Source organism: Condylura cristata, unplaced genomic scaffold (assembly GCF_000260355.1).
Source record: "Condylura cristata isolate star-nosed mole 26May11 unplaced genomic scaffold, ConCri1.0 scaffold00031, whole genome shotgun sequence".
NCBI lineage: Eukaryota > Metazoa > Chordata > Mammalia > Eulipotyphla > Talpidae > Condylura > Condylura cristata.
This window is the reverse complement of record NW_004567132.1, coordinates 23,874,155-23,889,198: the sequence shown is the minus strand read 5'-3', so window position 1 is coordinate 23,889,198 and position 15,044 is coordinate 23,874,155. Positions and strand designations below refer to the sequence as shown.

Here is a 15,044-nt window from a genome sequence, read left to right as displayed (position 1 = left end):
TTCTTTAGAGTTTTGAATATTGGGTTAAGCATTTGAAGAAATATTACATTACTATCTTTTAAAAATAATGACTTTTCAGTCTCGAGGTGGTCAGCCTCAAAATTCCCATAATAGCAGAAGGACAGAACTTGCTCCATTTCTGTATTGACACTTATACCTGTATTATACTCATTAAAATAATAATAATAGAAAGGGAAATCAGTAGCAGGAAAAAAGCTTTGAAAAAAATGCTGTAAGATGGAAAGTACATACATAGGACTCAAGTGAGAGGGGCAAACAGCAGGCCCAAAACAGAAGGAAGGAAACACTGCTCTACAGCAGTGTCTCCAAGAGATTCCAAACTCAACATTGGTATATGCAAGAAAAGCAGACATAGGTCCTGGGAAAACAATAGAATAATATTCAGTCATAGAAAAGAAGGAAATTTGCCATTTTGACAACATGTTTATGCTAATTGAAGCCTTGTGCTAAGGGACATAAGTCAAACAAATTCAAGTACTTCATGATCTCCCTTATATGTGGAATTTAAAAGTCTTGAACCTATAGATACAGAGAACAAACTGGTGATTTCCGGAACTGGAATTGGAGTGAGTGAAATGGGTGAAGCTTCACAAAAGGTATAAACTTCCAGTGATAGGATAAATAATGTAATAAATGTAATGTAAATCATGAAATAATATAATAAATTGATGACTATAGCTAACAGGACTACATTGCATATTTGAAAGTAAAGTGAGTAAATCTTAAAAGTTCTCATAACAGGGTCCTCCCTAGTGGCGCAGCAGGTCGGAGTGCTGCACTATGAAGCTGAGTCAAGCCAATGGCTGCTTCAGTGCGAGTTAGATCCCTGACCTGGAGGTGACCCACATGGTGCAGCAGACCTCTCTTGTCTTGCCTGCTGCTCTCCTGAGCAGTGTACTTTGTTGATCTGCCTTCTCAGCTCTCCACTCCCCTTCTGGTGAATCCTCTCACCACCCCTGAACCTCTGGCCTGTACCCCAGCTCTGTATGCATAAATAAACAAACAAAAAAACTAAAAAAAAAAAAAAAGTTCTCAGAACTAAAAAGAAAAACATTGTAATTATTGGTGATGAGTGTTAACTAAACTGATTGTAATTATTACTATATAAATATACATACACTATAAATATACACCAAATCATTTTGTCTTACACATAAAACTGTCAAATGCCAGTTATAACTCAATTTAAAAATATTCCTCTTTTTCTGCAATAGGGCTCTTTGCCACAATCTCCTTAAAGCATGTCTGTGGTCATGCTGGGTCCTCATTTTCATCTGTCCAGCCCCTCACATTTTCTAACATATTTTATTTTTAACATACAACTTTGAATTGCTTATCTCTTCCTCTAAGTTTATTCCTTGTTCCCAGATGTTCCAGATCTTCTGCCTTGTATCTCATCTCACTTCTTTCTATTTACTGACATGTACAGATTTTGAATGTACCAACATTTGACAAATCTTCCCCTGTTTCTATCTGAACCACAAATCTTCCTTGTTTCTGCCTGAACCACCCAGACCAATTTGTGTTGATTTTTCTCCCTTGCTCTTCCCACTTTACTCCACTTTAGCCACCCCTTGCCCTACTGGTTTTCCCTTGCTTGGAATCACCCCATTCTCTTCTTTTTTTATGTCACATTTCAAGTAAAGATGTTCACAAGTTGAGAAGCTGGAACTATACCTTGTAGTCCAAACCATCAGAACAATTAAAGACCACACACTGAATGGCAAGAGCTTTTGCTAAGTCTTTGGTGGTCTCTGTCTTCCCAGTGCCAGCAGGACCGGCTGGTGCACCTCCCAGGTCAAGCTGCAAAGCCCCCATGAGGCAAAGGTAGCAGCGATCCTGAAGAAATGGGAAACACTGATATTATTGAAGGGAATTGACAAAGGTCCTTAAGTTCTTTCATTTCAATAGAGGGAGGACCATAATTTTCTATGAAAGTTTTTATAGCAATTGAAATATACTCAAAGATTCATGCACATAATTAAGTAATACAAATCTCTGCTTCACCATCATGTATTCATGGCAAATGCTTTCAAGAAGTAACATTTGGTGAAATTTTTCAAGACTATTTTGATAAAAAGTACTCTTGTGTTAACATTAACCTAAGTGATCAGTAACTTACCGTGAGTGGAGTGATAACTAATCTAGGGCATGCACCCAAATATTCATAGCCATAGGTGTACTGAGAAAGCGCCATTCTGGCCACACAATTATCCAGGTCTATGTCCCAGTAGTAGCGCAACTGTCTCTGCCAGTCAAAGGAATCGACTTGTTCTACCTACATCAGTGATAACAATGACGTACACATTAGATCACCAATTTCATAAAGAAACACATGCTTTTGCTTAAATGAAAGTTACCTTGGCTTGAACAAGTTCGGTGACTATATCTCTTGCATGTACATCAATAGTAATTAAGGCAGTTATGATATTTCTGTGCAATTTAGGAAGACTGCCTCGAACTAGTGCAGCCAGGGCGTTCAATCTCTAAAATTAAAAAAATAAATAAATGAATTATCAAATGTTAGCTAATATGTGTCTTTTTACTACTGCATTTTGAGTAGGCATTTACCAAAAGTATTTAAATGAAAATATCTATAATTCTGTGACCAGCCAGGATACAGTTGAACTTATTTCCTATTAAGACATTTATGAAGTACATACTATCTTTACCCTACCTATACCTTACATTAGAAAAAAACAGGGTCAGCAAGGGCATCCACATAGTTTTGATGCAGCAAAATGAGACTCGAGTAGATATTTGTCTCAGGGAAAGCCCATGCTCTTAAGTAGCATGTAGTGATGTCTCTACAGAAGACCATTCTTAAAAATTAAACGTGGTTAAGGAAGTACACCTCATTTTCAGGGTTAGTTTTTCCTCTAATAGTCAGAAAAATGAGCATTTTAACCAAGCTTATGAGTGATTAAATGAAAACATTTTTGATATACTCAGTTCCTGATTTCCTCCTAAATGGTTAAATCTTCATAGAGGTCAATGGGATATTCCTTCTCTCCTCTGGGATTCTTTGAGATGAAATACTAGGGAGGACCTTCATGTGAGCGTTTTCTCTTACTTCAAGAAAGTAATTTTCTCACTTTCTGTTTTAAGGTGATTCTTTAAAAAACCCAACACTACTTGGGAGTAGAATTGAATTCAAATTTAGAAAAATAGAGCTATTAAGTGGCATTTTCCAATTATAGTTGGGAATATCATAGACTGGTATTTAGATTCAACTAATTCATTATTATATTATTGCCTCGGGGGTCTACAAAAGAGTAGAAAGCACATCTTGAGTATAAGAATAGCTATGGCACCAGCTCAATGATTTTCCTGGATTCAATAAACTTTACCAAGCCACTTCCGTGTGAGATATCTAGGACATATGTAATAAAATGTCTCCTTAAATGTTGCAAACTATAACATTTCTTTTTGAATTGTTTGAATCTTCTATTTTTATAAGTATCCATATAAATACCACAGAAAACAAGTTAGTCTCCCTAAGAAAACTTTAAAAGATTTTACTGAGAACCCCAAAACTTGGCGAGATGAGTATTAAAATTCTGAGATGCAGTGAATATGCATTAATCATGCCAATGAAAACCATGGAGACCATCTTGTACAGCAATCTGTTCATTATCACTCTGTTCAATATCTCACCTCAAAGTTTACTTTTTCAAAATCTTCCAGGGCCTCCAACTGATCAGAATCTCTTTCCAAACACTCTGTCAAGTCACGGCACCACATAATTTGGGAAATGGTCAAGATCACCTGCAGGGAAATATCTTCCTTAAGTGTGTGATGCATCTATCCCCAGACTCCCGCTCCAAAAAAAAAAAAAGCAGAAGGGAATTTAAGCGATGGAAGTTACTTGAGAAGGGTGACCAGAAATCACCCACGTTGTCCTCGGTTTCCCTTGATAGTCAGCGATGGCAGCTTTGCACAGGCGACGCAGAGAGGTGAACATGGCTTCTTCTACCTTACCAAGCCATTCTTCCACATTGCCTCGGGCTTTAAGGCCTTTCCCCAAACTAACCTAGATCAGCAGAGCAAAGACAGCATGGGTGGCGGTTCGGGACTCAACAGGCTAGCCAGCCTGTGTATTTCCATAATAGAACCCTGAGTTGTTGCTGAAACAAGTACTGGAACTTTCTATTGATAGCCCGTGCTAAACCTCTCCCCACACCCCACCTTAGTGTTTTATTTTACTATTTCCTTTTGGAGTCAACTTATTAAAAAAGAAAAATTTACACGTGCAAAACATATTCCTTGTCTTTTCCTGTTTGCTGTCATCTGGTTTTTGGCGCCAGCTTAAAATAGAGATTTACCTTTCAATTTTAACTCATGAAGGCTCCCGATTGTCAGGTACAATTGACAGTTTTCAGTGCTTTTCCTATGATTTCTTGGGTTTTCAATGACCTCACTGGCCCTGCTCATCTTGGTTTCCTACATGAACTCTTCCTCTTCTATCCTCCATTTAATGTCATGTTTTCCCTAAATCCTAGTCTTGGTCCACTCCCGTATCTTCAGTGCTAGTGATAAGCATATTCTTTTATAAACAGGCTAATTAAGGATAAGTAAAATGTTTATAGGCTCCTATCATTCCTGTAGACACACCACTGTGCTCTTATTGGGCTGAAAGACTTGGCATTTTCCCCACACAGTTCCTCTGTATGAAATACTCTCCCTCTCTATCTCCTTCCATCTTCCTTGGCTCCCTGTGTGAGAATGTATGAATGTCTGTGCATGTGTATTAATGTATGTTTGTGTACATGTGTGCATCCTCTGTGGAGTCACTTGTTTGCCCCACAGCTTGGTATTCACGATCTGCCAGGAGATGCCACTGCTGACAATAACAACTAACACTTCAGTGGCCCACTGTGGGGACTGTTTAAGTAATTTACATGTGATCCTTGTGCCTCAGTGTTTCAGTAACTGGTTTTACTACTAATCCCATTCTATAGGTGAGATTAAGAGGGTGGGACCTGAACCCAGGTGGCCTGGCAGTAGAACACTTGTAGCTCACAGTCCATTCTTACTGCCTCTTGTCAAGATTTAAGACATGGCTCCAGTTTTCCCCACCCTGTTCCCAAGAATAGGGCATGTGCCTCTGTCATTGCATTTAACATGTTAGTTTTCAACTGTGTGTTTGACTATGTCTCCACTAGACTTTGTATTCTTTGAAAGTAAGCATTTTATTTTAGTAATCTGTGAAACTGAGCCAATAAATTACCAGTACATAGTAGCACTTGATGAGTGCTTAGAGTGAGAATGAATAAAGCTCTAACCTCAACTCTGTAGGAGTAAAAGAGTTTACTGGTGAAGAATTATAAACAAAAAGCATCTTACCCTTTCTCCCTCTGGTGACAGCATCGCTAAAATATCATTTGTAAAAACCTTTTCTGGTTCTCCATCAACACCAGGAATTTTTCCTTCTGCAGGAGGCATGAGAGCAAATTCGAGCTTTGAAATGGAGTCAAAGCATTTCCTTAAGTGTGGCTGCACAGCTTGGGGATTCCTTGTCTGGGCCAAAATCTCCAGAAGTTCATCATTTGATAGGAAGTAAAATCTGGATTAAAGAAAATACTTGAAATATAACTTGAAATTGAAGCAAAGCCTCACACGAATGCTGTAATTCTTAGCCATAGCTCTTTCCAGTGTACTATTTTCCTGAACCCATAACCCACTGGTACTTGGTTTCTGGAGAGAGGGGAATACAGTTTTCTAAATAGATTGTTATAAAGATCAGTGCAGATGCATCCTGAACATGTAGAATTATTGCCTGATAAATAAAACACAGATGTGTTTTTATAGAAATTGTAAAAATTGCTAGTGCTTGTTATGATAATGATTTGTTCATATGTCTATTATTTGGCTATGGTGAACATATAGTACTGTTTTGCCTAGAATTTAGCCAGGTACCTCAGATACACTTGGTATTCGATACTATTCAAGTATATGGATGGGTAGTTGCAGCAGCCTAATTTGATCCCATGATTAGACATATGTGGGCCATGCTGGCATGATCCTGTATGGGGTGTTCTTAGATCTTGCCCAAGAGGTCATTTGGAGGCATGAAGAGGTAAAGTATGGAGAAAGGGCACACTTGGAAGCTCAGGGAAGACAGAGAATGATGAATGCCCAGTCAGAGAAGACACATAATCTATGTGAAGCAAGTGGCCTATGACAAATGCCTTGGGGTTGGAGGAGTGAGAAAGAGTTCTTGGTGGCCCCCCCACTGAGGGAGATGGGGCCAGAAGGGTCAGTCATGTCAAGCTTCTCACACCATCTTCCTGCTCCTCCCTTTCCTGCCCCAAACCTGGAAACCTCAGAAACCTTACAGGAAAGGGTTGGTTACCACATACCTTCATCACTACTAACCCAATTAGCCCTGTCACAAGGTTGGGCTAGAGAAGGGGAGAGTTTTATTGAAACAAGTTCAGAGTTATGGTTACTACAGATCATTTACTGAATTAAAGTAACAAGATTTTTACAGATCATTTACTGAATTAAAGTAACAAGATTTTTTTTTTTGTATTATTATCTAGAATGACCATAACATGAGTGTGACTCCATCTAGATTTTTATTTTTGCCCAGTGGACAGGAAGAAACCAGCCTATTACAGAAGGGTATACAAAAGGCAATGATTAGGTAGAAATTAAGATATAGAAATTAATACAATAAAGTCAGGATGTAACAGGTTTTTTTATAAGCTTACCTTGGAAAGATAACTCTTTTTGATTCTAAATATGTCTCTAGACACTTCTGAATTTGGTCAAGGAGTGCATTATTATTTTGAAAAGTCTCCAGGAGTCCTGTTTATTGAAAAATGATATTAATAAAATTGTGTTCACATACATAGAGAATATAATTTTATGTGGATATAAAATGTGATACTAATATTTTAGAAGGTTTGGCTTTATTTGATAAAAGAATGATCAAATAAATGAAAAATCAGGGGACAATTTGGCCAAAAAAGTTAACTACTACATTTAATAGTAATTTCAGCATTAATGTATTTATTTTGCAATAATTTTAGCTGACATCCTTCACTTTAGGGATTGGAGAGTACACAAATCAGAGCTAAATGATTGCCTTCTCCCTAACCTTCCAAGCAAAGTCATTCTCCAAAAACTATATTCTTTGTCACTTTCTTACTCATAGCTTCTATTTCTTCTGCCATATTCAGATGCTGAAAGTGTGGCATTGGGGTCCTTTTCCTTTTTCGCTAAGATACATGTTTCACTTAACTTTGTAACTCTGGTGCCTATCACAGTTCATGGCTCCCCAGCTGTCCAAGAATCAAATCCAGTCTTTATCATGGTCTTGAAGGTTCTATGTGATCAATGACCCAATCTAACTCTCAACTGTACATCCTAAGTAAAAGAAACTGTGAGCCGACAGAGTTACCTCAGACTTGTTTGAACAAGTAAATGAAAGCATGGACTGGAAAGCCCTATCCAAACAATCTGGCCACAGGTGCCATGGTAGACAAAAAAACATTCGATCCTGACTGAGTAGCTCATAATTTCTTGGAAGGAGGTGGCCCAGTGCCCACATGCACAGGTGTATGTCATTCACCTGCACATGCCTGGGCATAGGCCAACCCACAACTAGCTAAAACATTGTTCTTCTCTGCCCTACCTTGTGGACCTCCCTGTCAATGTTCCCTTCTAAATTCCACTGAGGAGCAAGGTGAAACTCCTCATGTATGAATCTTTAGTAGAGACTTGCTTGGTTCAGTTATACCCAGTGCTTCCTGGTGCATTATTTCCCTAGAGAGCAAAGGAGCCCCCCTTTTGGGTTGGGGTCTTTTATACAACCCCACACTAAACCCTACTTGCCTTTCTGGCCTCACTTCTAAGCCTTTCTCCTTGTGCATTCTACCCTCTCTGTGACTTCCTTACTCATATCTCCTGTTTCCTCTGCCATATTTAGGTGCTGAAAGTGTGGCAGTGGGGTCCTGCTCCTTTTCCACTAAACTACAGTACCTTGAGCACTAAGATTCATATTTCACTTAACTTTTCAGCTCTGGTGCCTATCACATTCTGTCACAGCCCTCTCTGGCTTCTTGCTTAGAGTCTAACATTTGGGTTTTTACCGTTGCACTCTCAACTTTTAAAAGTTCCTCCTTCAAATCCACATAAATGTCACAATTTCTCCTTCCTTAAGATTTCTGCTTAAAGAATACTTTATCAAAAGTCTTCCATTACACACATACACTCACCAGTCCCTAGGAACTCCTAGCCCCTTGGCAATGTCTAATTTTACTCCAGCTCTTAAAATGATAAACACAGGTCCACATTAGTTTTTTGAAATCTTTAGGACCAGTTATACTTTGGAATAAATCTTTAAAATTTCACTAAATCTAGTAAAGGTTGGGGCAGCACTCTGAAATAAAATGTATTAATATCTTTGCAGCAAAAGATTTGGATATGCACATTAAATTGTGTGGTAGGGAGAATAAAGCCTTTCAGAGATGTCTACATTTAATCCTCAAATCTGTGGATATATTAGTTCATCTGCATGAAGGAACTTGGTATATGTGATGAAGTTAAAGGTAATGAGATATGGAGATTATCTTGGACCATCCATTATATTCACAGGGGTCCTTATAAATGAGAGCCAGAGGTGGGGAAGGAGATGTGATGATAAAAGCAGAGGTTGGATTGTTGTAACTATGGCTGGATGGGACCAAGAAGCAAGGAATGTGGGCATATCCAGAAATCCCAAAGTTTTCAAGTTTTTAATTCCATCATTTTATGCTGTAATATTGTTATTTATAAGAAACACATATTTTGTTTAATTAGATAAAGAAGATATATTTCACATACATATTTGGTTTTCATTAACAGCTGTTGCCTAACAGTTCCTAAAAGTCTTGGATTTCCTAAGTGTTCTGAGTATTAAAGATATCTTTTGTTATGTGAAGGAGGTGACTATTTGGGTAACACCTAAACCAACTTGAATAGAGAGTAGAACCTCTAACCTTATTTCCTCTCCCCTGGGGGTGGGGAGCTGGAAATTGACTACTGGAATGCATGTAATGTAGACTCCGGAAAACCCAAGAGGAGGCAGCTATGGAGACCTTCTATGTTGGTGAAGAACTGAAGAGCTGAGAAGAACAGCACACCTGGAGAGGCTAAGCTAAGTGCCTTTTCTACATACATTGCCCTATGCAGCTCTTCCATCTGACTGTTGATTTTTATCCTTGGAAATAAATCAGTGATACTGTGAGTAAATAGGATTTCTGAGTTTGTGTGCCCTCTAGCAAATGTGAGGAGGGTTTGGAAACTCTTGTTTTATAGCCAGTCAGAATCACTACTAATAATCTGAGCTTGTGATTGGCACCTGAAGTATGAAGACAAGGTTGTAGGTTGGATAGAAACCAACGGAGGCAGCCCTGCGCTTTGTGTCTGAAGTGGAGTGTACCCCCAAGTTAGCACCAAAGCAATGAACTAACTAAAAGTTAATACTGTTAAAAGATAATGATGTTAAAACTATTACTAAATACGATTAGATTATTATATATAATAAAATAGTAGTACTAATACTATTACTATTATTAAGTACTATTAACAGATAATGATGTTAATACTACTATTACTACTAGATGCCAACAATAAAAAGAATGATGTTCAATTCACATAGCTTCGCATGAGTGTCAACTGTATTACAAATATTCCCGGTCATCATTGCTAACTAGAATTAAGGGGTGATTGTTCCACATACCATATGTCTCTTACTAGTAATAAACATTGTACATGATTTTAAAGTCTTAATTTTTGTCTGTTTTAAAAAATGATTGTTTTATACCTGGTTGAGTTGCCGCTCGTAAAGCATTAGGCAGCCGGTTCACCTTCCTCATGATTTCTTTCCATGACTTATCCACTTGAAGGAACATTTTGGCCTCTGCAGGCAATTGTCTCTGAATATCTGGAGCATTAAAAATACTTTCTAGATAGAGCCAGTTTCTCTGACATGTCAGCCACTCTTCCTAGAAGAAAATATGGATATTGCTAAATTTTAAACATCAAACTGAAAAATATAATTACTCTGAAAATGATTACATGGGCCCTCACTGTATCTGTTTTTGTTTCGGAACTTCTCCAAAACTTAACCCCAATCTGATTCAAGCCACTTTCACCTGAGTAGAGTTATAATGAAACTAGTATGTGGTAACTAGAATGGACTCAGAGAAATAAAATTAACATTCCCAGCAGATATTCTAGAGGTAAGCCACATGCTTACTTGGAGAAATATGAACAATTGGGAAGTAGTAAGTTTATCTCCAAATATAGACATGATTATGGAAAAAAAGATGCTTCTTTTTCGCTTCAATTGTTTCTATATTCTTCACTCCTTAAAAAATTTAAATAAAAAAGTAAAAGCTGTTTGTGACAAAATGTGATAATACAGGAGACTGAGAAAAGATAATCACTCTTCACCTCTCCTCATAGAGATAATCACTGCCAGTTGAAGAAACCAGAAATGCAGTATTAGAACTGGTCTGCAGACCTCACCCTTCCTCTCTGCCTCCTGTCAATGCACATGAAGGCCGAAATCTGTGTCTCACTTGTTACTCCAGATATGGGGGTTCTGACTAACCCCTTGTCACAACCACCCCGTGGCTTACGGCAGGCCTTACACCTTTGCTAACTCCGTGGAGGGGCCCCACTGAGCCCTGGCTTCTACTGAGGATTCTCTGTGAAAACATGCTTTGTTCTTTGATCTGTACTCCCCTTCATAGGGCTCAGCCATCAGTACAGAAGGCTGGAAAGAGGGCAGATTTTTTTTTTTAAAGATTTATTTATTTGTGCATACAGAACTGGGGTACAGGCCAGAGGCTCAGGGACGGCGAGAGGCTTCACCAGAGACAGAGTGGGAAACAGAACAGGCAGATCGACGAAGTACACTGCTGAGGGGAGCAGTGGGCGGGTCAGGAGAGGTCTGCCTCGCCATGTGGTCACCTCCGGGGCAGGTGGGAATCGAACTCATGCGGAAGCGGCTTTAGATTCTCAGTGCTGTGCTTTAACCCGCTGCGCCACCAAGGAGGGCCAAGAGGGCAGATTTTAAGGAGTTCATTGATGAGGATATGTGCCTGAAAAGATCTCTATGAACTAAAGTTGGAAAACGTTCTCTTTTCCTATTTAGTGCATTCATTACTTCAGAGATACCTTTTGATATTACAACATATAGCCACCTAAATATAATTAAAGGCAAACTAAAATGTGAAAAATCTAGGAAAGAGAATGGGTAGGATCAAAGTGAAATCTTTGTAAGTGGGTTCTTTGGCTTATTATGGGATGATCCAAGGAAGAATAAAACAACAGAGGAGACCTCAAACAACAGTGATTATTTTCCAATAAATAGGAGGTTGTTGTGGCAAGACTTTTTAGGTAGCCTACACAATCTGGTGGTCATACCCTTGTGTGATCCTCGATCCTTGAAGGTGGATGACACTTGCAACTTGCTTCTAGGGATACAGAATATGACAGAAGTAACAAGATGTATAAGGTGGTGATATTTGTCTTGCCAGGAGACTTTCTCTTATTTGTAAGTTGCCATGTTGGGGAAGTCTACAGGGCAAAAAACTTTTCCATGCAGTAGCTAAGGATGATCTCTGGCTGACATCCAGCCAGCAGTTGAAGACCTTTCTCCTAAGGTACAAGGAAATGACTTTTTCCATGAAGTTGAATGAACTTGAAGTGTATCTTTTCTTAAGAACCTCTGATGAGAACCTGGTCTTGGTCCACATCTTGATGAAATATGTGAAACCCTCAGTGAGAAAGCCAGTTAAGTCATGCCCAAACTTCTGACTCACAGAACTGTTACTGTTTTATGACATTTTTTTTTGTTTAAACAGCAATGATAACTATTAAAAAGGGTGATGGTAATAACACTGAGATAGAAAATTATATGGAGAAGAGCTTAAAGTTTGCATTTTCCTTATCTACTAAACATCATAAGTTGTCAAAATTAAATCTTCCATCTAAACTACATAGTATTATTGATTGATTAAACAGATAATTTCTAAAATTGTATGGTGCTCCAATTATCTGAATTCATAAATTAAATTCTCCTTACCAGAGTCTGATTAAATAAAGCAAGGTGTTTATACCAGTCATCCACTCGACTTTTCAGTGGGCCAACATAACGTGAAGAGGCAATGGTGGCAATGTTGATGGTGCTGTCATCAAGAAGGACCTTCAAAGGAGGAGAATACATATACAACAGCATATGTTTCTGCCAACACAGATAATTATAACTATTGAAGCCCAAGAGTTCATTTAAAAGCCAACTATTTAAATGAGAAGTTTAAACTCTTTCCTATTCATCCACTTCTTACTCTTCCTCATGGCCTACAGTCCACTATGATGGTCTTTCAGAGGTCATCAAGGGAAATTTCTGTAGTTATTAATGACACAAGTTTTCTTCTTCTTCTTCTTTTTGGTTCAACTCTCTTTTCTCTACCTACTTTTTGGTAGACACACACACTCACACACACATACACCATTTGACCATCCAGGTCTTTATTTCTTAAAATAGTCAAAACTTGCAAAATTAGCCATCTTCTCTATCAAATGAAACATCTCTTTCCCTCAATTATTTTAAGCAAGAGGAAAACTGAACTGATTCATGTCAAGTTTTGAATGTTCACATTTTTCCCTTTCCCTCTTTACCCTTCTTTTCCTTATGCAACTAAAAAACATATCTGTTAATATAAAATATTTTAATTGCTCTATTTAAGTTATAAACTTCTTGAGAGCATAGACTCCAACACCTGGCATCACTTGACCTCATATTGACTGAGAATCTGCTCTCCCAGCCACTGCATGGAGTTGAGTTCTGGTTTTGCTCTTTCAACATACACCTGAAAAGTCATTCCAACTCCAGTTATGACCTGGGTACACCCTAGTGGACCAGGATCTGCTTTTTAAATTAGTCCATAAGAACCAGATTCCTTGGTTAAACAAATGTGTCTTTGGATTTTAAGTCACTAAGAATATAATGTGTGTTAGATTTAGCTTCTTAAGTTCACAAAGCAAGGTCATCTTCTTCCTAATCGAAAGATCCCAGTGAAATTAGTTTCTTAGTGTGTTGTAAAACTGAAGTGCTCATTTATATTTCTTTGATTCACTCATTTAAATGGTTTGACTGAAGAGAATAAAGAAGCAAAACACTAAGAATAATTATAAGATTCAGTGAATAATATTCTGCTTACCAGAGCAAAAGGGAGGGGGGTTAAGGGGTGAGTAGAAGGAGGAAGGGGTGGTGAGAAGGGTTGTGACAGGGTTGTGGCACTGGATTTTTGGAGGATGGTAAGTGAGGCACATTCATATATGGCAGTGTGAAGTTATGTAAACTACAGGTGAGTCAATAAAACTTAGGGAGAAAAAAGAGCATGATCAGACCCTCAGATTAAAAAAATGAATGGTGGGTGATTTGGTGATGGGAAGCTCAAGGGAATTACAACTGAACTGAGATGAAAAAATGCACAAAATGATGTAAAAATAAACTATTATATTATTTAAAAAATTCACACAGTACAAAAAAAAAAGTCTAAGTCTAAGTCTATCAAATCACCTCTTTAAGGTCCAGGATTGGTCTAAGAAGAATTCTATGGTGACTTCAATGATAACTGATTTCTGGGATTTTCAAAATGCTTCAGGAGTTATCAACTGTAAGATTACAACTCATAGACACACACACACACACACAACACACATACACACATGTGTATTTTTATTATTTTGCTAAATATTTCATATACACTCATGTAATTTTTTTACATGCATTCCCAATCATATTTTTCCTACTTAGTAACTCTCATCTAATTCTTTCATCATAATCTTTCATAGAATACTTTGAACTAGGTCTAGTTAGAATCTTTATCATAACCATAACAATAACCTAGTAACCCACCTGTATGTCATCTGTGCCTCCTAGGATAAAAACATCTTTGGAATCACGATGAGGGAGAACGACAAACTCGGTTGTTTTCCAAGAATCCTCCACCTTAGAAATAATTTAAATCTTAGTGTATCTAAATTTCACTCGTGTTTAGGCACTCAGTAAATGCATGTGAAATAAAATAGTGAAAACTCCACACAACTGTCCCACTCTCCTACTCCCTTTAAAATTCTTACATCTTCTTTATGGATTTTATGGTATCAATTTGTTGAATTTTATTGACTAATGTTAATGCATGAGAATGATTTGTGGTATTTTAATATGTATTCTTTACCACTTTATGCTTTCATTAAGAGAAAAAAATGTATTTTTATACAGATAACTACTAGGCATGTAAGCAGGTGAGGGTAAGGAAGAAAGTTTTGCAACGAGGGAAGTTTTCTACGTGTCTTTTGGAAGTATTTTACAGAGTCTTTGGTTTTAATGATAACATACTTTGGTATAACAGAGCTTCCTTGGTATGTGGTTATTTAAATAAGCATGCATATTTCAAACCTTGTTGCTGTCAAGTTCTTAATGGCCTATTAGCCAAGTAGAAAGAAGATATTTATAGAATTATGACAACAACAATGATAATAAAGTTAGGAAATAACAGGGTGACTGATATTGAGATAATGCAATGTTGAAAATCCATTTAGGCAAAAGCCAAAATTGCTGATCTTTAAATGATCAAGTGAATATGAATATTAAAACTTCCACATGCTTCAGAATGCATATCTTTTCAGATTTACCTTTTTAAGAATTGTTTCTAAGGCGGCTTCTCCAGAAGCTTGCCCAGAAATGTCTTGGATTTCTTGGCCAAAGTGGAAAACATGCAACTCAACAAGTCTCTCCAAAGTTAATGGAACTTCAAGGTCCACTAATGTAGCATCAACTGTCTGTTCAATAGCTGCCCAATGTCTAGCCTTCAAAGTTGGGTTCCTCAAGTCAATGATAACTGGAAGCTGGAAAACAAACACTCTCAGAGGCACTTTACATTTATCTTAAAAACACAGCCAAGCCCTCCCTGGTGGCGCAGCGGGTTAAAGCACAGCACTGAGAATCTGAAGCC

The 15,044-nt window shown here is 37.8% G+C and overlaps 1 protein-coding gene across 1 annotated transcript in view; it reads right to left on the bottom strand.

The window, feature by feature from the left end:
• DNAH6 (dynein, axonemal, heavy chain 6) overlaps positions 1-15,044 on the bottom strand; it is a 154,680-nt gene that overhangs the window by 100,076 nt on the left and 39,560 nt on the right. The window contains exons 18-28 of the mRNA XM_004691585.1: positions 14,725-14,937; positions 13,946-14,038; positions 12,107-12,226; positions 9,836-10,016; positions 6,738-6,834; positions 5,368-5,587; positions 3,890-4,054; positions 3,679-3,789; positions 2,382-2,507; positions 2,144-2,299; positions 1,699-1,860 (exon numbers count right to left, since the gene is read on the bottom strand). Coding sequence (XP_004691642.1) covers positions 1,699-1,860; positions 2,144-2,299; positions 2,382-2,507; positions 3,679-3,789; positions 3,890-4,054; positions 5,368-5,587; positions 6,738-6,834; positions 9,836-10,016; positions 12,107-12,226; positions 13,946-14,038; positions 14,725-14,937 — 1,644 coding nt within the window. The remainder of the gene's footprint in view (positions 1-1,698; positions 1,861-2,143; positions 2,300-2,381; positions 2,508-3,678; positions 3,790-3,889; positions 4,055-5,367; positions 5,588-6,737; positions 6,835-9,835; positions 10,017-12,106; positions 12,227-13,945; positions 14,039-14,724; positions 14,938-15,044) is intronic.